General features: G+C 44.5%; 1 protein-coding gene and 1 long non-coding RNA gene across 2 annotated transcripts in view; both read right to left on the bottom strand.

Annotated features, from left to right (window-relative positions):
* LOC310762476 overlaps positions 1-25,757 on the bottom strand; it is a 531,937-nt gene that overhangs the window by 185,076 nt on the left and 321,104 nt on the right. The window lies entirely within an intron of this gene.
* Positions 1-25,757, bottom strand: part of SPATA16 (spermatogenesis associated 16) — a 163,248-nt gene that overhangs the window by 78,257 nt on the left and 59,234 nt on the right. The window contains exon 4 of the mRNA XM_083613339.1: positions 17,026-17,115. Coding sequence (XP_083469465.1) covers positions 17,026-17,115 — 90 coding nt within the window. The remainder of the gene's footprint in view (positions 1-17,025; positions 17,116-25,757) is intronic.

Raw genomic sequence — 25,757 nt, 5'->3', positions numbered from 1 at the left:
ATGGAATTCATTCCGGAAGTCTGTTCAACTTCCAAAACCAAAGTGTGGCTTCTGATTGGCTGCAAGAAGCTCCTGCAGCCAGCTGGAAGCCGTGGAAGCCCCATCGGACATTCGGCTTCCAAAAATAGTTTGCAAATTGGAACACTCGCTTCTGGGTTTGTGGCGTTTGGGAGCCAAAACGTTCAAGAACTAAGCTGTTCAAAACCAAGGTACGACTGTTGTTGTTGTTGTTTAGTCATTTAGTCGTGTCTGATTCTTTGAGACCCCATGGACCAGAGCACACCAGGCACTCTTGTCTTCCACTGCCTCCCGCAGTTTGGTCAAACTCATGCTGGTAGCTTTGAGAACACTATCCAACCATCTTGTCCTCTGTCGTCCCCTTCTCCTTGTGCCCTCCATCTTTCCCAACATCAGGGTCTTTTCCAGGGTGTCTTCTCTTCTCATGAGGTGGCCAAAGTATTGGAGTCTCAGCTTCAGGATCTGTCCTTCCAGTGAGCACTCAGGGCTGATTTCCTTAAGAATGGATAGGTGTGATCTTCTTGCAGTCCATGGGACTCTCAAGAGTCTCCTCCAACACCATAATTCAAAAGCATCAATTCTTCGGTGATCAGCCTTCTTTATGGTCCAGCTCTCACTTCCATACATCACTACTGGGAATACCATAGCTTTAACTATACTGACCTTTGTTGGCAAGGTGATGTCTCTGCTTTTTAAGATGCTATCTAGGTTTGTCATTGCTTTTCTCCCAAGAAGCAGGCGTCTTTTAATTTCGTGAGTGCTGTCACCATCTGCAGTGATCATGGAGCCCAAGAAAGTAAAATCTCTCACTGCCTCCATTTCTTCCCCTTCTATTTGCCAAACCTGGAATCTGATTACAGCAACTTTTGGCTTTTCCAGATGTTCCTGTTTCTACAGCTCCCATCATCCCTGACCATTGGGCACAATGACTGGGGCTGAGGGAGGTGGAATCCAACAATATATGGAGGACCACAGGGTCCTTATCATCATCATCATCATCATCAGCTGTCCTCCGTGAGGTCCCAGGGCAGGCGTGCCTAGGACCTTAGCATGCCTTTAGGGTATAGTCCCCAAGGTGCGGAAAATCTGAAGGCACTCCTACTGCCTTATCCTTTTCTTTGCTGGCAGGGTGGAATTCTGCTTTCCATTCCTACATCCATTTCCAAGGCTTTGAGAATTTCTTTGAAAAGTTTTAAAAGCATTTCCTTCCCTGAGTGGGCCATTAGGGGCCTGCATCTTAAGCTGTAGTAGGTTTTTTTTTAAGAAGTAGGGTTTTTTTTTTACAGAGGTTTTAGAAACTTTGCACCAAACGCTTTTTCCTCTGCAGCCTGTTACTGAGAAAATAAATCAATTGACCCAACACTATTAACACACAGCCGGACTAACTAGTAACAACTGACACTGAAAGATGTGTGTGCAGAAGTCTGCTTTTTCCATTCGCACACTGTCTTTCTGACATCATGAGACACAAGGCAGGGTGAATAGGGCTCCCAGGAGCCCTGACCCAGGAACTGATCCAGAGTTCCTTGACCTACCTTTAGTCCAGAGGTAAGGATCCTTATCTCTGGGTGCTGAATATTGCCCTCCATATCTTGGGACTCCCTTAGGCCATGCTGCCTCTCTCCAGCCCTGCTGAAAACTCTCCTTAAATACTTTTGCCTGGCTAGAATTGTGTCTCTGAACTGTAACAATTCCTTGCCTTGCTTGGAAATATCTTATATAAAGGTAAAGGGACCCCTGACCATTAGGTCCAGTCGTGGCCAACTCTGGGGTTGCGGCGTTCATCTCGCTTTATTGGCCGAGGGAGCCGGCGTACAGCTCCTGGATCATGTGGCCAGCATGACTAAGCCGCTTCTGGCGAACTAGAGTAGCGCACAGAAACGGCGTTTACCTTCCCGTCGGAGTGGTACCTATTTATCTACTTGCACTTTGACGTGCTTTCGAACTGCTAGGTTGGCAGGAGCTGGGATTGAGCAACGGGAGTTCACCCCATCGCAGGGATTTGAACCACCGACCTTTTGATTGGCAAGTCCTAGGCTCTGTGGTTTAACCCACAGCGCCACCCGTGTCCCTCATATCTTATATATCTATGCCCATATATTTATCTCTCTCTTTCTATATATACCCCAACTTGACTTTGGTATGAGTCGCAGCCTGCTGTACAAAGGGAAGAGTTACATCCATTGCCAGACCCTCCAACTGGGTCTATTTTCCAAGGACAGTCTCGGATATACATAAGCTGTTCAGGTTTCTGTTTTGGTCCCGGGATGCCTGGCTTTTCCTTAGGACATCCCTATTTTCACAGGAGAAATGTTGAAGTGTATGGTAGTGTGTTCCTGTTTCCATCAGAGAAATGTTGGAGGGTATGGAGTTATGCAACCCCCAAGCCACAGAAATGGGTAACTAAACAAGCTTTAGAAGGCATTTGAAGGCAGGCCTGTATAGGAACTTTTTTCAATGTTTATTGTTTTAGTATGTTTTTATATATGTTGGAAGCCACCCAGAGTGTCTGGGGCAATTCAGTCAGATGAAAGGGCATTATTATTATTATTATTATTATTTAGGATGTCCCTATTTTCATCAGAGAAATGTTGGAGGGGATGCATTGCTTCTTCCAGTGAGCCAGTGTGGTGTAGTGGTTAAGAGCGGTAGATTCGTAATCTGGTGAACCGGGTTCACGTCTCCGCTCCTCCACATGCAGCTGCTGGGTGACCTTGGGCCAGTCACACTTCTCTGAAGTCTCTCAGCCCCGCTCACCTCACAGAGTGTTTGTTGTGGGGGAGGAAGGGAAAGGAGAATGTTAGCTGCTTTGAGACTCCTTTGGGTAGTGATAAAGCGGGATATTAAATCCAGACTCTTCTTCTTCTTCCATCCATCTCTGCCATTGGAAGGTTTCGCAGGTGGGACTGTGCCCGCCCCCCCCCCCCGCTTCCTAGCATCTACAGTGGCTTCCAAGCATCTGGTGCCAATGGCAGGTGAATCTCAAGAAGAAAACAGACTCAACAGCTAGTTGGTTTAGCTTCAAAAAGCCCACTGAAGGAAAATTTGAGCACAGTTTTTGTGGAACAGGCAGCTGAGTACTAGAAGGAGTGGTCTAAACCACTGAGCCTCTTGGGCTTGCTGGTCAGCGGTTCAAATCCCCGCAATGAGGTGAGCTCCTGTTGGTCTGTCCCAGCTCCAGACAACCTAGCCGTTTGAAAGCACACCAGTGCAAGCAGATAAATAGGTATCGCTGGGGTGGGAAATCAATGGCATTTCTGCACGCTCTGGTTTCTGTCACGGTGTTCCATTGCACCAGAAGCATTTTAGTCATGCTGACCACGTGACCCGGAAAGCTGTCTGTGGCCTGAAAAGCAAGATGAGCACCGAACCCCATAGTTGCCTTTGACTGGACTTAACCGTCCAGGAGTCCTTTGCCTTTTACCTTTTTACTAAAAGGAGAATGAAGTTGAAGAAGCTAAATCAGCAGAACAGTGCGGATTTCAGATGTGAGCTTCATTTGCTGCAACTGGCCACTGGGTGGAGGAAAACCCTAAGAGATATACAATCACAGGGCACAACGACAGATCCTGCGCTTTATTTTTCTGAGCCCCCTTTGCAGACATTTATGCGATATATATATATTTTCAGAGTCAGGGTTCCTGTTTTCTCAGAAGGACTGTTGTTGGTTGGCCTTTGGTCAAAGCTTCACCATGCAGATCAGGTTAGAGGTGTTCGAGCCAAAACGGTGTGATGTTTGACACCCCAAATAACATTTCCTAAGCAACAAAAACCAAGGACCACGCTGCTGATATGATATATCTTAACTTGCCATCGACATCAGAGGGCTGAGTCAAACAACAGTCTGTGATCAATCCTCATATAGATTTTTTTTGTTTTAATTCTGTTTTCATTGAAGTGTTTCTGACGTATTTTTTTCTTACTGTGTTTTATTTTAATTCCTGAATGTTTGTATTAAAGCTGGGTAAGTACGTTTCCAAAGACAATTCAAAGTGTTGGTGCTGACTTTTAAAGCCCTAAATGGCCTTGGTCCAGTATACCTGAAGGAGCGTCTCCACCCCCATCGTTCTGCCCGGACACTGAGGTCCAGCGCCGAGGACCTTCTGGTGGTTCCCTCACTGCGAGAAGCCAAGCTACAGGGAACCAGGCAGAGGGCCTTCTCGGTAGTGGCGCCTGCTCTGTGGAATGCCCTCCCACCAGATGTCAAAGAGAACAACAACTACCAGACTTTTAGAAGACATCTGAAGGCAGCCCTGTTTAGGGAAGCTTTTAATGTTTGATGCATTACTGTATTTTAATATTTTGTTGGAAGCCGCCCAGAGTGGCTGGGGAAGCCCAGCCAGATGGGCAGGGTATAAATAAATAATAATTTATTATTATTATTATTATTATTATTATTATTATTATATAGACCTTCTGAGGCCTAGCTGGAATCTGCTAGCTTCTTCTCACTCCCATTGCAACAGGTTGGCTCCTGGGGTTCCACTGACACCACCATTCCCAGAGCAGATTGTCATGGAGCAGTTGTCTCCAAAAGCCTCAGAGTGATTCTGTCTGTGGGTTTCATAGAATCATAGAAACTGCAGAGTTGGAAGGGACCCAGAGGGAAATGTAGTCCGACCCTCTGCAATGTAGGCGTAGTTGCTGAGAGGATCCTGTCCTGAGATGGGATGTCCTTGCTTCCAGGTTCTTTTCTGTCAAGAGGAACATACACTGGCCCTTACTTAGTCTAGCGGTGAGATGCCTTCAGGAGACTGTCACTGCCATAGGCTGCTGACTTCTAGTGTGCCACCTGGGATGCCTTTGAAGATGGCCGAGAAGCTTCAACTAGTATTTAAAGAGTTTCAGATAGTATATTCAAAGTGCTGGTTCTGAACGATAAAGCCTTCACTGGCTCAGGACTGCAATACCTCAAGACCACCTCTCCCCATCTCCTGGTATGCCCCGTGGAGGACCTTAAGGTCCCCAAATGACAACATTTTGGAGGTCCCAAGTCGCATGGTGGTTAGATTGGTCTCAACTAGGGCAGGGCCTTTTCAGTACTGGCCCCGACTTGGTGGAACGCTGTCACAAGAGACTAGGGCCCTGCAGGACTTGACATCTTTCCGCAGGGCCTGCAAGACAGAGCTGTTCCGCCTGGTCTTTGGTTTGGACTCAGTCCCACCCTTATGTTTCCCTCCCCTTATGGTTTTGATCTATGGGCTACTTTTAAAATGAGGCTGCATTTTAAACTGTATTTTAACCTGTATTTTAAATTGGTTCCCCCCCCCATTATGTTTTTACTGTAATTTTACTGGTGTTAGCCGCCCTGAGCCCAGACTCTGCAGTCATTAGCTATAGACCCTTCGTCATGGGCCCCATCCATGAGAGGTCCAGAAGGTGGCAAGGGCCTTTTCTGCAGTGGCTCCCCATTTGTGGAATGCTCTCCCTAGGGATGCTCACCTGGTGCCTTCATTACATATTTTTAGACGCCAGACAAAAATGTTCCTTTATGAACAGGCCTTAAGCAATCTATCGTCTTTTAAATGCATTTGTGGGATGGGGTCATTAGTTTTTTCTTGTTATTATGATATGTAGTTTCTGTTTACATTTTGTATTTTTATGCTGTAAACCCCCCTGTGATCTTCAGATGAAGGGCCATATACAAATTTAATAACTAATAATAACAATATAACTCTGGCTCCCACAGTTCTAGTTACAGGTAGGTAGCTGTGTTGGTCTGCCATAGTCAAAACAAAAGAAAAAAAATCCTTCCAGTAGCACCTTAGAGACCAACTAAATTTGTTATTGGTATGAGCTTTCGTGTGCATGCACACTTCTTCATATACACTGAAACAGAAGTCACCAGACCCTTATATATAGTGAGAAGGTGGGGAGGGGTATTACTCAGAAGGGTGGTGGGAATGGCTGATAGGTGTGGTAAACCTGTTGACGACTGTTAACGACTGAAATTGGTCTTACAGGAAAAAGCCAGGGGTGAGATGGCTAAAAATAGCTTTATCAGGTATTATGAGATAAGAATCCAGTCTCTATTCAGACCAGGTCTCTCTGTGGTTTTAAGTTTGGCTCCCACCTACTGGTTAATCTATTTTTTGCACAGTTGCAATCTTCACACCATCCTCCTTCAGGTGTTTTGAGCTACAGCTCTCACCAGCCCCTGCCAGCATGGGCAAAGATGTTAAGTATAGTAATTTAATTCACTGAAATTGTAAGTGCTTATATTTTATTACTATGTGTTTAAATTTGATTGGATGGTAACTGAATTCTAGTAGTTCTCATGTGACTGGCTAATGATGGTCACATGGGGAGTATTTCACGGCTCCATTTTATGTGAAGCAAGATGGCTGTGTTTTAGAATCCACTGTGAACACTGCTAAGTTGAATAGAGTGTTGGAGAGCATCTTCTCTGCTTGAAAGAAAGAACAAAGCTGCAAGAGAAGGTCAGGGTGGAAATCTCTCATAGGGGCTCCAAGGCAAGCCCTATTTGAGATACAGAAGGCTGAGTGCTGAGAACTGGAAAGAGAGGAAAATACTGTACAGTTGTTTGGAAGTTAGAAGAAGGGATTGTAAGCCCATGCTTGGATAAGCATGTGACTGTAAATATTATGTTTTAATTCATCTATAACTAAAAGTTTCTGCAAGTAAAGTTTTTGAATGCTTAAGTCTGGACATTGGCTTAATCTCCTAAGAAGGGTGTCTGCCATATTCAGTCATATACCGTATTTTTCGCTCTGTAGGACGCACCAGATGATAAGACGCACCTAGTTTGACAGGTGTGGTGGTGATTGAGCATTCAACAGGTGTGGTGGTGATTGAGTGCTCCCTCTGCACTTCAGAGGCTTCGCGTTGCTATTGCTGAAGCCAAGGAGCCTGCATTCGCTCCATAGGATGCACACACATTTCCCCTTAATTTTTGGAGGGGGAAAAATGCATCCTATAGAGCGAAAAATACGGTATATGATTTGAGCTTCTTAGCTGCGTTTTTGCTATTCTGATTTCAAAAATGGATGGTGCGAGTTGTAGGACAACACACCTAGAAGGCCCAAGCTCAGGAAAGGCTGCTTTAGCCACTACAGGGAAATCAGGGAAATCACAATCAACTGTAGCAGCCCAGAGCTCGATCAATCCTTTCCTCCCCTGCCTGCGACTTTACGCTTCCCTGTGACTTAATGCTGTAGTAATATATTTCTGGCTGGCCTGAACTCTCTTTGCAAGCTGCCAACTCCGAACCTTCATCATATGAAAAGAAGCCATTGAGAAGCGGAATAAGGCAGTCCCACAAGGGCCTGAGCATGCTGTTTTGGTAATGTGCATATTCCCAGGTGACTCGGGCAGTGTGAGACCAAGGCTGGGAAGAATAAATAAATCTCCTGCAAGGCAGTAGAACATTAACTGCCGGGCCAGAGCCGCCTCTCTCTCTCTGTCTCTTTTTGTACAGCGGTTGCCATTAAAATAGAAACCCATCTCGGTGCAATAAGCGGTAATGTTTCTATTCCGAAAGCAGAATGTCGCAGTGAGAGAAATACAGTAGAAGACCCCAACCACCACAATGAGAAAAGAGAATCTCTTTTAGAAACGACAGCCATTGTGCACTGCAAGAAAGGCATAACATGTCCCCCAAGTGAGGCATAATGGATAAATTGGGGACGGACGGACGGACGGGAAACTCGACAGAACAGAGCAACTAAGACGTTCAGCTTCCAGGTCAAAGGAGTCACAGCCACACAAGAACTGAGGCACTTCAAAGTGTGCCTTTCCATTTAACATACATAATTTTCAAAAGTATCCACAGGTCGTATGGTAATGATCAGGAATGCGGCAGGCAAAGAGGGAGAGTTTTAAGGTTTTCCTCTCCTGCTGAGGTAGTAATGGAAACTGAAATTTCAATGGGGGGGGGGGGGAGGGAATCCTCCCACTGGTGTCACCACTGCCATTGTTTAGTCCTGTGATAGGAATTTTGAGGTCTTCGATATATGGTAATGTTCATAACCGCACATACATAGATCAGCACAGGAAGACCGACCTGAAGCCATTTTTATTCCTAAACTGAGCAAATATTTTCTCTGCATGGTCAAAGTGGAAAAACCTCCCCATTGTCTTTTCCTTCACAAATCCTGTCTTAAGGGTATGTCTATGTTTTAATAGGGTGTGAGCCTGTGACCTGGCCCAGGAACTAAGTATTTATCACTACAAAAGAATGGCCAGGCTCCCCAGGCAATCCAATCAAGTAACCTGCCAGACAGGAGATAAACAACAACAGGAGAAAAACAATATTCAAATTTCTGTTTTAGACTGCCTTTTCTGTGATGCATGTATGATGTTTCTGAGGGTGGTCTTGATCTACGGGATGGGAATTTCAAAAGTCTTTATAAGGCCTTGCATGCCATTTTTCTGGGTCCCTCCTCCTCTCCTGCAGGTGAGGGGAGCATCCTGTTGCAGCAGATCAATAAAGATCAAGCTTAACAGCTGCTTTGCTTCTCAATATTCTCTGGTTAGCCTCTGTTATTCTCTCCTACCAATAGGGAACCTATGTAAGGACTCTATATGGGCCCTTGGATACCCCATGAAGGAAAAGGGCAATTTTTGTTTACAAAAGTCCCACTCACTGGAATCCCCCATCAGTTAAACTCCCCTTCTCTGCCTGCTAAAATCTTGATCATTACCAGCCTCCTCCCAAGCAGGTGGTATTTGCATTTCAAAAACGTGCATGTTCCATAGAAAATAGACACCACACTCTTAATGTCATACCTGTGAGCCTCAATTCAGGCAGAACCACGAAGATATTTGCATGCAAACACACCGTCCGTCAGGTCAGCCTTCCCTCCCCACAGTCCGGAATGGAACAGCCAGTTTCAGATACTGTTTTTCAGCATCACTGAGAAACAGGACTGCGCCATGTACCTAATCAAGGCCGGTAGGCAATTTGTGCTAAGATGGCAAAACTGTGATTTAATTGATTATAATGGATAAATTTATTCTGATCTTAGGATGTGTGTGCGTCCCCTGATACCGTGGCAGGGCTGCAATTTCAGGTCTGTAGCATTTTCTTATCTTATGAATGCATTTGCCATCTTCTTTAAGGAAATAAATTGTGCCAGTGGTGGTAATATATTGCTCGGTTGCTGTTGTTTTTAGTGAAGAGAGGGGAAAAAATTAATTAGTAATCAAAGGAGTCTCCAAAACTTGGCCCAGCACAGCTTGAGTCAAGTGTTATTTCTGAGCTAAAAAAAACAACAACCACACACACAACCCACTAACAAGAAACTTGGACTGTTAGAAGCCTAACAAGTCTAGCATAAGAAATAGCAACTGGTATTTTTGGCATGTAGGCTGACATCATATGCTGGTGTCAAATTAAATAACAGGCAGCCTGGACTTTCCTACAGGCTTCAGCAGAACCTGATGAATGTCAGTGGTAGCTTTCTCTGATCTAATCTGCAGAGGGGTCCTTTCGGAGTGTTTCCCTGGGGACGGTGGAGGTCACAGTCACAGTCACTCCCCACCACTGTCCCTCAGTTCTGTGTTCACAGAAAAGGCATCCTTTGCTTCCATTCTCTTCATTGCTCATCAGGTTGATATTTATCTCTCGCTTGGACTACTGCAATGCACTCTATGTGGGGCTACCTTTGAAGGTGACCCAGAAACTAGAACTAATCCAGAATGCGGCAGCTAGACTGGTGACTGGGAGTGGCCGCTGAGATCACATAACACCGGTCTGGCTCCCAGTACGTTTCTGAGCATGTTGGTGCTGGTTCAAAGTGTTGGTGCTGACCTTTAAAGCCCTAAACGGCCTCGGTCCAGTATACTTAAAGGAGCGTCTCCACCCCCATTGTTCTGCCCGGACACTGAGGTCCAGCACCGAGGGCCTTCTGGCGGTTCCCTCCCTGCGAGAAGCCAAGATACAGGGAACCAGGCAGAGGGCCTTCTCGGTAGTGGCACCTGCCCTGTGGAACACCCTCCCACCAGATGTCAAAGAGAAGAACAACTATCAGACTTTTAGAAGACATTTGAAGGCAGCCCTGTTTAGGGAAGCTTTTAATGTTTAATAGACTATTATATTTTAATATTCTGTTGGAAGCTGCCCAGAGTGGCTGGGGAAACCCAGCCAGATGGGTGGGGTATGTATGTATGTATGTGTGTATGTATGTATGTATAAATAAATAAATATTATTTGACCTTTTCTCTCCAGTGGAGGTCTCCTTGCCTCCTCAGCTCTGGTAGGAAATACCCGAAACTCCATGACTAGTGGAAAACATTTCAAAAGGTGGTTTTGAGTGCTGGATACCTAGGTGTTCCAGGCCCTTGGGTTTTGCCTGGAGCCTCTGGGCCTAACAGACAGGAGATGCTCCAAGCCTTACCTGTCCTGGGCACCCTCAGAACAGAAGTCCACTTACAATATTCCGATACCTCTTGGTAACAGTCCATGATGTTTCTGTCCTTCTTTTTCTCCTTGTAGGAGGTGAAAACTCGCTGGTGGATCTATTCTCTATCATGGTCCTCCAGCAAAACTCAGTAAAGTTTGACATATATTTGTGGTAGAAGACCATAAATATCCCTCCCACCCTCCTCAAAAAATGTTTGATTTTTAAGGCATTGTTGCCGATGGTGATCCCTACCCACACAATAGTTTCGGGTTTTCAGCTGTTGCTTTTAAATGCTTTAAAAATCTGCAAAACCTGCTGAACGGTGGATCAAAGGTAATAGGAGCACGCAATGCCGGCAACGTAAGCTCTGCTGTCACCATCTTACCCTCGATATTTCTTTGTAGGCTCTTTACCCCTTTAGCATCATTGTCAATTTAATGACAAATAACTGTTCTCGTAGCTTTCTAACTAGCTCTTATCAGTTTGCTTTCTGTGTTTTAGCGTAGAGGATTCTAGCTAGAGTAAGTCTGAGGAGATTTGTAAGTACAATTTGATGGACGCTTGGCAAAATGTCAGGACCGCTTGACATCCATAGACTCTGAGGTGGCACCGCTTGCGATTTATTTTTGTAAGGAAGAAGAGAAAAAAAAGTTTCTTTGAGAGAAAGCAGAAGGATAGGAAGAGATGTGCCTGCTCTGACTTTTCCACAGGATATTAGAGCTGTGATATCTTGGCAGGTTCAATTGATCCAAGGCTGCTTCATTTACACAGCAGGGAGAAATATAGTCTTAGTGAATTAGATTGTTTAAAGTGCTATGTGTGGAGGCAACTCCTTTTAGCCCACCGTCACATGAAAGCACAGGGATGCCAAATGTTTTCATCTGCTGGTCAAGTCTCCTTGTTCTTTGGCTTGCTCCTGAGGTTCATAGCCTAAATTCATGTTCCAGATTTGTTGTCAGACTGGGAAGAAGCACATCATCAGTGAATGGAGCAGCTGCTTTCGGTGGTTCTCAAAACGCTTTCCAAATGAAAGAACTGACAGCACTTTGGATAGCGTCAAATGCCTCGGATAGGAAAGATATTTAAACCTTGGATGGTTAGCAAAATTTAACAGCGTGCTGGAAATGTCCAGAGAATGTACTGTGACTGAAGGGAATTGCTCTGCACTTACTGGGCAACTTCACATTTTAAGTGGTCACTGACAGATATATGGAAATGATTCAGAGTGACATAGGAAACTATGGTCTGTTCAATCTGCAGTTTCCTTGTAAAGGAGGATAAAGCGATATGGAATCAGTGCACCAGCCAATCTGCTCTGTGTATCTGTCCTAATAGCAGGTTATCTGCTATTAGCTTGCAGAGCACCCTTGGGGGAAAATAGGCAACTGTGTTTTGAACACAGGAACAGCAGCTTCAAGTGTTTTGGCTAATTATAAAAAGAAAAGACAGAATATGATGATGCAGTTGAGTTAGGTAGCATGCATGTTTTTAAATCAGAAGAAAGATGAATGACCCATACTTCAAGTTTGTTGTATTTTGGTTTTTGGTGGGTTTTTTCCCCCAGGGGGTGGTGGTGGGTTAGTCTGAATGTTACTTCTGATTCCTGGATCCAGTGGAGAGACGACATCGTCATCATAAAGGACAAGGGACAGGAAGCTCCAGAGAGTGGCAATACATGCCCTGCAGGGTTGCTAAGCAGGTGCCCAACTTTGCCTACCTCTGATGTTAGCCATCTTCTCGACATGCAGCATGGTAGGACTGGGTAGCATAAAAACCGTTCTCTACTTTCAGTAACCTAGACAGCATCTTAAAAAGCAGAGACATCACCTTGTCAACAAAGGCCCGTATAGTTAAAGCTATGGTTTTCCCAGTAGTAATGTATGGAAGTGAGAGCTGGACCATAAAGAAGACTGATCCCCGAAGAATTGATGCTTTTGAATTATGGTGCTGGAGGAGACTCTTGAGAGTCCCATGGACTGCAAGAAGATCACACCTATCCATTCTTAAGGAAATCAGCCCTGAGTGCTCACTGGAAGGACAGATCCTGAAGCTGAGGCTCCAATACTTTGGCCACCTCATGAGAAGAGAAGACTCCCTGGAAAAGACCCTGATGTTGGGAAAGATGGAGGGCACAAGGAGAAGGGGACGACAGAGGACGAGATGGTTGGACAGTGTTCTCGAAGCTACCAGCATGAGTTTGACCAAACTGCGGGAGGCAGTGGAAGACAGGAGTGCCTGGCGTGCTCTGGTCCATGGGATCATGAAGTGTCGGACACGACTAAAGGACAACAACTTGCAGTAAATCAGAGCATACATACATTACCACAGTCAATCTGACAGCTGAAACAGATTCATGAGAATCTCAATTTTTTTGGCTTAAAAATAAACAAATAATGCTAGTCCTTGTGGTTATGAAGATATGTTCAAAAAGACACAGGCAAGTGCCAGTAAAATATAAGTATAGTTGCTCAGCAGGCAATTGGGGGGGGGGCATTCCTCCATATTTTTTTATATATAATTGTACACATAAATTCTTTCACCCATAATTTTTTCACATTGTTTTTATATAAGCAGTCATTTTGTTATCATAGGAAGTGGTCAATAAATGAAGCTACATATATCCATACTTGCTATTATTTTTATTATCAGAGGTTCAAACATTCCAACTGCTCAAAAATTCTGCAAACTGTCAATGCAGATGGCAGCACTATTGAACCGCTGATCAATTTATTGGGTTATGTGTGTGCATGAGTCTATGGGAATGGTGCATGTGTATATGAATACTGCATCAGTGTGAGTGTGTGTGTGTGTGTGTGTGTGAGAGAGAGAGAGAGAGAGAGAGAGATGATAACAGCCACAGAGAAGGCATTCACACACAAAAGAGCCCATCCGCGAATTTACGAGTGTCTCCACTTGTATATCTAAGAACAGACCTTGACTCTTAATTTCAAAGGCAGATATTTCTGGACACCGGTGTCGGTTCATTAAAGATTTACAGCCGGCACATTAACCTTAACGTTCCCTCTTTATGGGCATGTTATTCCTGCTATAATTCTAGTGTAACTCCTCGTCGCAGTCCCCTCACAAGCTAGCTTGGGACTCTATCTCACTTGGGGGAGAAATCATTAGCCTTTCTGTCAGGCTCTGAGTTGCTCTCCTATTACTTCATCCATCTCTCTCCCACCATCAAAGCAAACCCAATTTAGAAACTCCCCCACAACATTTTCACTGTTTGACATCTGCAGAACAGCGTCTTGGGATTCTCTTGTGTCTCCCACACTTCTGCTGGACTGTAGTGATTGTAAGATTAGCCTAAGAAGTGCCCTGCTGGATGTGATCTAGAGTCCACCAGCAGCTAGTGATGATGATGATTACCCAACTTTAACCACCTGTTCCCAGGCTGGGTTTGAACAAATTAAACTTCAGTATTAAAATCAGAGAAAGTAGGGTTGTCATAGTTTTAGAAGTAAAGTTCAGGACACAAACGTTTTGGAGTTTTTTTTGTTTTTTTTTTTTTTTAAGGGAAATAATGATACTCATCAAGTTCCTAGACACGTCTGGGATATTCTGGACAAATTGCAGTCACAGGGACATGCTCCATTTATGCAGGGACTTTTGGCCAATGCACTCAGAGCAGTTTGTGTTTTATAATAATGCTAGGAAATCTTTTTGGGGCACAGATGTGGTTGCAGGGTTCCACTTGCACAGCAGCACTACCTTTTCCTCTCCTCCCCCCCCCACCTTCAGAATCTGCTCCAGAGGGTCTCCCAAGCCCTTGGAGCAAATTTTGAGAGTGCACAGGGAATTGCATAGGAGAGTTGCAGAAGTGGTGGTCAGTTGCATGACCATAATGGCAGATTTGAACCCCAAGTTTTACATATTTAAGAATTTAAAATATTTTCAGATTTTGCAACTTTGAAGAATTCTTGTTAGCCTTAAACCAGCATTAAGCAACAGTCAGTGTACCAAATCAAGTTTGATGACTTCCAAGATTTGCCTTTGTTTTGTTGGTAGATTGATCCTTACCCTCCAACATTTCTCCGATGAAAATTGGGATGTCCTATTCCATAGTAGTAGTAGTAGTTTATTTATACCCCACCCATCTGACTGGGTTGCCCCAGCTACTCTGGGCAGCTTCCCACATATATAAAAGCATAATAAAACATTAAACATTTTAAAACTTCCCTATACAGGGCTGCCTTCAGATGTCTTCTAAAGGTTGTAGAGTTACTTATCTCCTTGGCTCAGGGGTGTGGGGTACATAACCCCATACCCTCCAACATTCCTCTGATGAAAATAGGGATGTGCTAAGGAAAAGCGGGACATTCTAGGATCAAATCAGAAACCATGATGGCTTCTGTAAATCCAGGACCGTCCCTGGAAAATAGGGACACTTTGAGGGTCTGTGGATCAAATACAGCTTCTGTTACTTGGCAGAGGCAAGTTTTAATTGGTGAGGAATTCAATCGCAGGGTGCACATGTTTGTTGTGGAATTGTTTTGATTCTGGCACATCCATGTAATGGGGACTGAAAATTAAAATCTTAAAGGCAGCCTTTCCTCTTAATGATGCGTTATTTGTTAAAGGATCAATTGAACTCAGGTGGGGTGAGTGATAATACGACTGTAGCCAGGTGGGGTCCCACTGAGAAACACGAGGGAGGTATCAGCAGGTTTGGAGGAACCTCAAGGTTTATGGAAGAACAAGGAACTTTAAGTCTCTCAAATAGCCCATAGCTGAATGTGCGCAGTAATTATGGAATGTTTAATGTCACATGGAAAAGAAAAATAGGAATAGCTGGAATGCTGGAGGATGCTGGAAGCAGGGGCAGAGCAAGGAGGGTGCAGTGGGTGTTATCCACCCTGGGTGTCAATTTCAGTGTGTGTGTGGGGGGGTGACAAGAAATTTTCCACACTGGGTACCATCTGACCTTGCTACACCACTGGCTGGAAGGCACATTGCAGCGTAATGTCCTCTTGTTTTTCTATAATAATATCCTTCATTCTCTTAAGAATCCTGTGTTTTCCCCTCCCATGCACATTTCAGCAACGGATTGTTTTGACTGATTAATCATTGGCAAGATGGATGATTCACAATCTTTTCATTAGTTCTAATTAGCAGAGCCATACTCTCATCCCCCCACCCCTTATAGAATCCATAAGTATGACAGCATCGCCCATAATAGGAAAATATGCAAACAATCGCATTAAGGAGGTATGAATTTGAAACTTGGGAATCCAACGCGAGTTGCAAGAATTTCTCCCTCTCCTGAATTCATTGTGGTTCTCAAAATAGTCTGGGGAACCAGAGGGAAGCGGTCTTGGGAATTAAGGAACACGGAGAAATTAGGGAATGGAAAAAGACTGCAACTCAGTGGTGGATCATCTGCCTTGCACGCCCAAAGTCCCAGGTTCAGTTCTTGACATCCCCAGACAGGACTGGGAATGTCCACTGCCTGAAGCCCTGGAGGATTCTGCCAGCCAGGGTGGACAATACAGAGTTAGATGGACTAATTGAAGGAATGGGTCTTTGTACAGTCAGTTTAAAACTGAACTTAACCCCCCTCCTTCTTATTTCTCCAAGAAAACACTCTAAAATGCATAAAACTTGAGCTGTTGAGCAAATGCATAAACAAACTCTCTCCCTTATCAATCACAAAAGACGCACAGACCGGAGTCCGGGAGCAACGCCAGAAGCGTGTTCCCGGAGATGATGACCTCTTCCTCCAAGATAAGAGTAGGAAGAGGAAGATCCTTTTATGGTCAGGAGTGCAGGAAGGAAATCCCTTTTTATGGTTAAGAGTGCCGGAGCAGGAACATCTGTGATGTCAACCTGCGTATACAAACTTGCTGTGGACTTGATCACGTAAGTGCCTTCTGCTATCCGCAAATGACGCTGAGGTTGATTCAAAGAAAGAGTTTATTCTGCTCTCCGGATAGCAGAAGGCACTTGCATGATCAAGTCCAAAGAAATGAGAAGTTTCATGCAGTATATATATCCTCCAGACACCCTCTCCCCCTTCCCCAGCCACGTCAGCTTGTATACGCACTCCGGTCTGTGCATCTTTTGTGGTCAGCATATAAGATAAGGCACTGACGTCTGCTCTGTTCCCCTAGACCAGCCAGGGTTATCCCTTGCTGTGACTGATAAGGGAGAGAGTTCATTTATGCATTTGCTCAAGAGCTCAAGTTTTATGCATTTTAGAGTGCTTTCTTGGAGAAAGAAGAAGGGGGGGGGGTTAAGTTCAGTTTTAAACTGACTGTACAGAGACCCATTCCTTCATAATGAGTCTGTCTCAGTGTAAGATTCTTTTGCTCCTACTGGTAGACTAGATGCCTGGCATTCAGAAAGCCCTGGATTTGTTCTCCCCCATCTCCAGTTAAAAGCATCACAGATGGCTGCGTCAGGCAAGAGCCTTGAGAAGCCACTGCCAGCCCGAGTAGGCTATACTGGTCTCAGTAGACCAGCAGTATAAATGGAAATAAGGTTCGAAATGGGAGAAACTCGCTGATCCCATAATGAGCCTGTTTGCCACTTCAATCACCCTCCTCAGCTCTTCCAAGGAGCAACAGATATAATGAAGAAACAGTGGGGAATTCATTTATTCCATGTAGGAAGGCTGCCCAATTAATCCAAGACGTACCTCGCAGCCTCGGAATATCTCTCCAAACATCGGAACACAGCAGCTTGGCGCAGGTGGTTACGGAAATAGGCTGGGTTCAGAATTATGCTCCTTGGAAAACAGAAAACAAATATGCAAGTCAAAGTGCTGAAGTGAAAGATTGTTCTAAGGCCATTTAACACCTAGCGCTGGATAGCATGCAGGGTATACGCAGCAGACATATCTCCTTCCTAGTTCTGTAATGGTCACATTTCTCCCAATACCGAACAATGAATTATCACATCTCTGTTGACAGCTGAGATAGACGAACGGGCATTATTAAAATGTCTATTAAAGCTGTGTCATAAATGTAATTTCATTCATAGCACTGCCTATTACGGAAGCGGCGGTTAAAACCCCCGTGAGCATATGTTCTGCTGCATTTAGCGAGCATATAAAAATCAGCAAGACACTGCACATTATTGTAATAATGCCTTTTGTTATCTGTCATCTGCATTTTTGGGGTTGTGATAATAATCGTACATTATGCATGCAAAAATCAACATCACAATGCCGGGACGAAAAGTGCTGCTAGAACCAAGCCATGGCAGTGGGAAGGCAGAAAAATATTTTCATTTTGCTTTATTGAGGCACCTTGCAATTTTACCGCAATAGGCAAGACCGCCCCACCTGTTTGAAACTGCTTTGAAATACTTCGCACTCAGGGTTCCCGCTTTAGATTGTAGTGGTGGAGATGTAAGACTCAGCAATAATTCAAGACCCAGATCTTGCTTCTTTTTAAAAAAAAAGAGTAGAAAATGGAACGGAGTTCATTTTAAAAACATTTGCCATGATTATTATGTATATATGGCTGTAGTTTGCAAATTGTACTTTGTGTGTGTGACTCCTAGAGATTTTGGGAAATTCATCCAAGGGTTCCACAACGAAGGCCAAGCTAGATGAGATGTCATATCCATTTTTGCATTTAATGTGCACCTTTGTTGTTGCTGTGTTTTGTTTTGTTTTTAAAAAATGCAAATAGCAGCCTCTGATGGGGGGATAATCGCTGAGATCACAGCAGACAGAAAGGGGCAGTTTAACCCTTTCCTCCCCTTCTGTGGGCCCAGTGAAAATGGCTTCTATTCCTTGATACCAAAGGAAACTTTCAATGCATATAACAGCTTCAGAGGAGTGATTTCCATAGGAATTGCAGCTGGGAAGGAAACAGCTATGGCTCCCTCTCTCTCTTTCTAAAGTGATCACATCCTGATAATGATCAGCCTTGCATGTTAAAAGCGAATACAGTTATAGGCGGGCAAAGTAATTCTACTGGTCCCTATTATTTTTCTTTCTGCAGATCCTGGGTAATTCTGCCTCAACACACAGTGCTAGCTCACAGCAGACTTCTAGCAGTGGACAGACCCTTCATTAAATAAAAAATTAGATAAAGAAGTCCCACAGCCTCAATATATTTTTTTGGCATTTTAAAGATGAGCTAACTCAACTCAGAACTTCAACACCTTAACAAACTTGATGATCACTGAGACTGCTGCAAAAAGATTTTAAAGGCGATTATTGCTTTTGCAAACTGTAGTCAACAGTTGATAATAGCTATATTGATCGTTCCTCCGTAGGCTATTGACTGTACCGCAGCTAAGCAATAGGACTGGGGGAGGGAATCAATCATTTTCTGGTAGTTAGCCACCCATTTTCTACTTTTAGAGTATGATGTGTTCTGATAGGTGTGCACACACACACAAACCTGCGACTAAGTTGTAGCAAAATCTCAGCAAATTGGTTCTCAGGTTTTCCTCCTTTTCAGACTGATTCCCTCCTAATCTTATGACGATCTGCTCAACTGCTTTTGCTTTCCCTGCTCTATGGAAGAGTACGATAGCGTTTCCTAATACCTTTGTAACTCACTTGCTAAATACGGAGATCTGTAAGCTACTTTTGCTTGCTTGATAGTTCCAGGGCTTATCCAGATGATTGTTCAAAGCATGTCTGGACCATGTTTTAACATTGGCAGCATAGCCCCCTAGAGCCTTGGCGAAAAGCAATAGCATACCATTCCAGTCCATGTGTAATCAAAGGGGGCCAAACTGCAGAGGGGTAGCAAGGGAGAAAACTTTGCCATGTCAAAAGATCAAGTTTATTTATCATTTTCTTTAAACAGAGGAGAAGTGGAGCGAAAAGATGCAGTCTCCAAGGCGCTAAAAACAACAAGCACAGATGGTACATTACACCCAGCAGACTGGCTAAAATGTATGAAACCAGTTCAAACCTTTGCTGGAAGTGTAAAGAACTAGAGCAGGGGTGTCCAAACTTTTTCCAAAGAGGGCCAGATTTGATGAAGTGACAGGCCATGAGGGCCGACCAAAGTTGTTGAGCTTCTTTTAGGATTGAAGTTGTGGAGGGAACAATGCACTACATGTAGTGGAGCTGTAAAAACATAAAAAGCTTTAGGGAACTTATTTATAATGAACTTTAAAAAATGTTTAAATTAACGTTTACCAAAAATCCTGAAGCCTTCCTCTAGGTATTATGGCATCAGACACTCCAAAAGAAGGAAGGAGGATTTTTATGTATGCATCAACCACGGCGAGAATGCTGACAGCCAAAGGGTGGAAAGGAGATTAAACACCTGCTAAAGAGGAGTGGCGATGGGATGCGGGTGGCGCTGTGCGTTAAACCACAGGACTTGCCGATCAGAAGGTCAGTGGTTCGAATTCCCGTGACGGGGTGAGCTCCAGTTGCTCGGTCCCTGCTCCTGCCAACCTAGCAGTTTGAAAGCACATCAAAGTGCAAGTAGATAAATAGGTACCGCTTTGGCGGGAAGGTAAACGGTGTTTCCGTGTGCTGCTCTGGTTCGCCAGAAGCGGCTTAGTCATGCTGGCCACATGACCCGGAAGCTGTACGCCGGCTCCCTTGGCCAATAAAGCGAGGTGAGCGCTGAAACCCCAGAGTCGGTCACGACTGGACCTAATGGTCAGAGGTCCCTTTACCTAAAGAGGAGCGGCAAGTTAAATTATTTGAGTATATAGAATTAGCAAACATGAAAGAAAAGGTCAGAGACTGGTTGATCCAAAAGTTTAACAAAGAATGGGACATCTATAGACTACATTTAAAAGAACACTGTCCCCATACCAAATCTTTAATATGCTTTGATTAACTCCTGTAATAACACAAGTTAAAAAGAATGCAAACAACATTTAAAATTGGTGAGGTTTACTGAAAAACAGATGCAGTTAATAAGGAAATAAAGGATCCACGCTGAGGAGGTCAGAAGTCATCAGTCGGAGAAGAAAGTTACATTTTTTTTTCTTTTTTTGGGTTATATTGTCCTTTTTTTGTATTGGTAGTGGTTTGCTTGTAATGCTTGTGTGTTTTGGTGTTTTAAGGTGATTGGACGTATTGTTTATAAACTGATAAAGATTGAACTGGAAACAACAACAAGTGTACCCATTCGGGAGGAGGAAAGCAAAAGTTTCACAAAAATGGCAGAGAAGGAGGCAGTCTTACTTCTCTGCCTCTTGCTTTAAAAAGAACAAGGGAGAAGGAGAAGAGCAACAGAAATGTCCTTGTGCCCCTGAATAAAATTTTCTCAGGCCAGTTAATATACAACAGAGTTAGTTGCTTTTAGCATTCACATAACTGCCTCTACAGTGGTGCCTCGCAAGACGAAATTAATCCGTTCCACGAGTCTCTTCGTCTTGCGGTTTTTTCGTCTTGCGAAGCACGGCTATTAGCGGCTTAGCGGCTTTAAGAAAACAAGGAAACAAAGGAACAAAGGAAACAAACTCGCAAGAACTCGCAAGATGTTTCGTCTTGCGAAGCAAGCCCATAGGGAAAATCGTCTAGCGAAGTGACGCAAAAACCGAAAAACCCTTTCGTCTTGTGCGTTTTTCGTTTTGCGAGGCATTCATCTTGCGGGGCACCACTGTATACTGATGGATGTGTCTGCTAATGCTCCCGTTCATCTGCCTCATGTTCTCCTCCTGAACTGTTTTACCAAGCTACAGCTGTACTGTTAGACAGATAACGGGGTGGGTATGGTCCCTCTGTGATTTCCCACCTTGCAGAAATCCCTCCAAAAATGTTCTGGACTCCTCCAGAAACCTTGAGCAGTAATTGTGTTGCAAAGAAGAAATTGATGGTAGTATCTCAGCAGACCACAGCATGGCCAGAGAGCTCATCTGAAGAAGAAGGCTCTGCAGAATACCCAGAGAAAAAGGATTCAGCTATGGATTGTCACCCTACGGCTGTGGATTTGAACCAGGCAGAGGGCCTTCTCGGTAGTGGCGCCCTCCCTGTGCAACACCCTCCCTTCAGATGTCAAGGAGACAAAGAACTACAGTGGTACCTCGGGTTACATACGCTTCAGGTTACATACGCTTCAGGTTACAGACTCTGCTAACCCAGAACTTTGCTTCAGGATGAGAACAGAAATCACGCATTGGTGGTGTGGCAGAAGGGAGGCCCCATTAGCTAAAGTGGTGCTTCAGGTTAAGAACAGTTTCAGGTTAAGAACGGACCTCTGGTACGAATTAAGTACTTAACCCGAGGTACCACTGTATACAACTTTTAGAAGACATCTGAAGGCAACCCTGCTTGGGGAGGTTTTTAATGCTTGATGTTTCTGTTATGTTTTTAGATAAGCTGTAAGCCGCCAAAATGGGTGGGTATTATTATAATTATTATTCCTCAGGCAATGATGAAGAATCCATAGTGTTGCCTTACTTGCATAGCCCAGGGCCACTCACTCCCAATAAGCTTCTGGCAGACAAGGAAGAAGGTGTAACTCAAGGGTAGTTGGTGTGGTGTCCTCCAGGTGTTTCTGGACTACAACTCCCATCAGGGATGTTCATTGGCCACCAAGGGATGCTAGGCTGTCAAGAACCAAGTCACAGGGCTGCCCCTTTATGCACTCAATGGACCTGCATTTCAGCATCTTCCCCTTGTTTCTGGGAGCTGTCCCAGGTCCTGACTTTTCCATAGCAAGTTTCTCCCTGTCTCTTTCATTTACACCAACGGCAGATTTCTACCTGAAGTGCTTTAAAAACCCACCATAATGTAACATACTAATATAAACTCTTTTGACTGCCATCTAGCAGCAGCCGTCCCATGATGCTACAACAGCTTTCCCCCTCCCTCCTCCCTCTTGATTCTTTCTCTTTTCGGATTGGAAGCCCTAGATCAGGGACTGTTTTATTACGGATCTTTGTAAGCTGCTTTGGGAACTTTTTATTTCCCTTTTTCTTGGGCTGAAAAGTGGAGTAAAACCCCAGAAGAGAGCAGGAGAGAACTGTAATGAAAAAGTTAGGGTTAGCTTGTTCTTTTTTTTGTAGTTGCCCAGTTTTACTGCCCAACAGTGCAAATTGTCTATGTTTCTGCACAGAAGTAAGCTATAATAAATTCTGTGGGGCTTAATTCCAGGTAGAATCATAGAATCATAGAGTTGGAAGAGACCACAAGGGCCATCGAGTCCAACCCCCTGCCAAGCAGGAAACACCATCAGAGCACTCCTGACATATGGTTGTCAAGCCTCTGCTTAAAGACCTCCAAAGAAGGAGACTCCACCACACTCCTTGGCAGCAAATTCCACTGTCGAACAGCTCTTACTGTCAGGAAGTTCTTCCTAATGTTTAGGTGGAATCTTCTTTCTTGTAGTTTGGATCCATTGCTCCGTGTCCGCTTCTCTGGAGCAGCAGAAAACAACCTTTCTCCCTCCTCTATGTGACATCCTTTTATATATTTGAACATGGCTATCATATCACCCCTTAACCTCCTCTTCTCCAGGCTAAACATGCCCAGCTCCCTTAGCCGTTCCTCATAAGGCATCATTTCCAGGCCTTTGACCATTTTGGTTGCCCTCCTATGGACACGTTCCAGTTTTTCAGTGGAGTTAAGAATAAGGTAAGTGGAGTTAGAATTGCTAATAACATATAGAGATATTTTGTTGAGTTTTGTGTGTGTATGTGTGTGGGGGGGTTGAAATTCACCCCACCGCACTAAAAGTATAAACAATGCGAATTAATTAACTAATTATTCCTGCATTGCAGGGGGTTGGACTAGATGACCCTTGGGTCCCTTCCAACTCTAAGATCCGATGATTCTATGAAGAAAGGAAAACATTTCCAGTACCTCAAATTCTCCTTGCACAGTGAGCTGTTAATGGGCAGAAGATCAAAAAGAATAACAATGGAGGCTTCTGGCAAATGTATTGTTGGTTGTCAGCCATCATTCATTCTTTCTTTCTCTGTGTGTCAGTTTTTGAGCGCACACACACACATGTTTGAATTAAGAGAAATATGAAAGTAAACCACTGTATATGGATATCAGACCTGTCATCTTGTGATGCGTCCCTCCTGCCACTCTTAAATGGCTGCACTAAAGTAAACATGAAATAGATTTTCATTTATTTTTCATCTTCCCTGTAATCTAAAGACTGTCCTGTAAATGCCTTCAGTAAATCACTTGGTCAGTTTTCCCTCAACCAAGCAGCCTGTAAGTAATATAGTATATCAACCCATTTTTTGACATTTTCATTTTTTCATCTTGACATCTTCTCAAAAAAACCCTTCAAAATAGTATGCTGTTGTCCCTATTATCTGTCCTTCCTTTTTTAAAAAAAGAAAGGAAAAAGGGAGGGAACTAGGCATCATCTCTCCACAGAAAAAAAGCTATCAGTGCATATGAATAAGGAATGTCCGTATTAAACCATCATTCTCTGCCTATAGTTGGTTGTTCACATTTACTGTCCAGCTCCCAAGAAACAGATACACTGAGAAAATCAAGGTGCTGTATGAAAAATTGATTCTTAAAAGTCAGTGGTCTTTTACGCCTCAGTAACAATCTCATTCTTGCCCCCTTTCCCCCCTGCAGTTGGGCCTGGGCCAAAAGACAGTTATCTCTGACCAACCGCATTTGTGTCAGTAGAATCCTACTTGCAAAGCCTGGACTTTTAAAAAATCATATATATTTTTTAATGCAGTGAACTCTTAGACCTGATCTAGAGGGTTGGTCCAAGACAAAAGCATCAAATGATGTGTGCGCCCCCCACTTCAAGGTGCATACTATTCAGGGCCAATCAAGTTATTTTGGCACCTGAGGCAGAGAATCACGCAAGTGCATCTTCCCCCTCCCCAGCAGTAAAAGTACAACAATACAAAAGCTAAATATATATAACGATTTGCTGCTCTTTCATAGCTGACAATAGCTATGCACAAAAGCAACCGTTAAATAGCCAGCAATTTCCTACTCTTTCATGAGATCCTAAGCCTGCTGTCTCAGGCAGCTGCCTCACTCAACCTAATGGAATGGCAGGCTTTGTAGTTGATCCATATATGCAGCCGAATGAGGTGGTAGAGTCCTGAAATGGCAGCATGGACTGTGCCACTTCTGACTACAGTTGGGAACCCAACAACTAAGCACATCAGGAGGTCCTTAGTCTAGGGTTACCAGACGTCCCTGTTTCCCGGGGACAGTCCCCGGATTTGTGACTAAGTCCATTGCCAGAATGTCCCTGGATTTCATCTAATGTCCCCGGGAAATGCAGCACCGGCAGTCTCAGCAGCCCGGAGCAGTTGGCTCTGGCTGGCTTCAGGAGCTGCTCAGAAGTCCCCATAAGATGGTGGTGCAGGGGCTCAAAGATGCAGCTTCCGGGCTGCCTCCACCTTCCCTGACCCCAGCAACTAAGCTGTGAAGGGAGACTTCATGCTGCCTATTGGAGCAGCCTCCTAACTCCTACTTGTGTGCAAGCAGGAGCGGCGCGGGGATCTCTCAGCTGTGAAGGGAGACTTCACGCTGTATCAGAGCTTGCGTGCAAGCAGGAGGGGGCAGGGATCTCTCAGACAGGCAACGGGAAGCCTCCCTTCCCAGCTGAGGGATCCCCGCCCCCTCCTGCTTACACGCAAGTAGGAGTTGGGATGGGGCTGCTCCGAAAGGCAGTGTGAAACCTCCCTTCCCTCTGCCACCACCATTGCTGCAGCATCAATGTCCCGAACATGTAGTATGTATGTATGTATGTATGTATGTATTTAAAATGTGCCCAGATTCATTGAAAAAAATCTGGTAATCTTACCTTAGTCTTCTCCCTCCTGATCTAGCTTTCTACTTCCACCCACAAAAAGAAGGAAGGAAAAAGAGGCATCTTCCACCTGTATCCTGAAGTGCTACAATCCATTCATTGTACCACCTCAAGAAACTACACTTTTAGGCTCCATCTATTATCTTCAGCCCCATCCGCACTCGACATTTAGAACAGCACCATGCTGTGGGTTAAACCACAGAGCCTAGGACTTGCCGATCAGAAGGTCGCCGGTTCGAATCCCTGTGATGGAGTGAGCTCCCATGGCTCGGTCCTTGCTCCTGCCAACCTAGCAGTTCGAAAGCACGTCAAAGTGCAAGTAGATAAATAGGTACCACTCCGGCGGGAAGGTAAACGGTGTTTCCATGCGCTGCTCTGGTTCGCCAGAAGCGGCTTAGTCATGTTGGCCACATGACCCGGAAGCTGTACGCCGGCTCCCTTGGCCAATAAAGTGAGATGAACGCCGCAACCCCAGAGTTGGCCACGACTGGACCTAATGGTCAGGGGTCCCTTTACCTTTACCTTTACTATCTTCGGCCCCATCTGCACTCAACATTTCGAGCAGCATCACACCACGTTAAACAGTTGTGCTTTCCCCCAAGAATCCTGGGAACTGCTTGTTAAGGGGGCTGCTTGTTAGGAGTCGTTAAGGATCCTTGTTAAGGGGGCTGAGAGTTGTTAGGAG

The sequence above is a fragment of the Podarcis filfolensis genome (assembly GCF_964270895.1).
Source record: "Podarcis filfolensis genome assembly, chromosome: 5".
NCBI classification, from domain to species: Eukaryota; Metazoa; Chordata; class Lepidosauria; order Squamata; family Lacertidae; genus Podarcis; species Podarcis filfolensis.
Note: the sequence above shows the minus strand (reverse complement) of the source record. Positions and strands in the feature narration are given on the sequence as shown.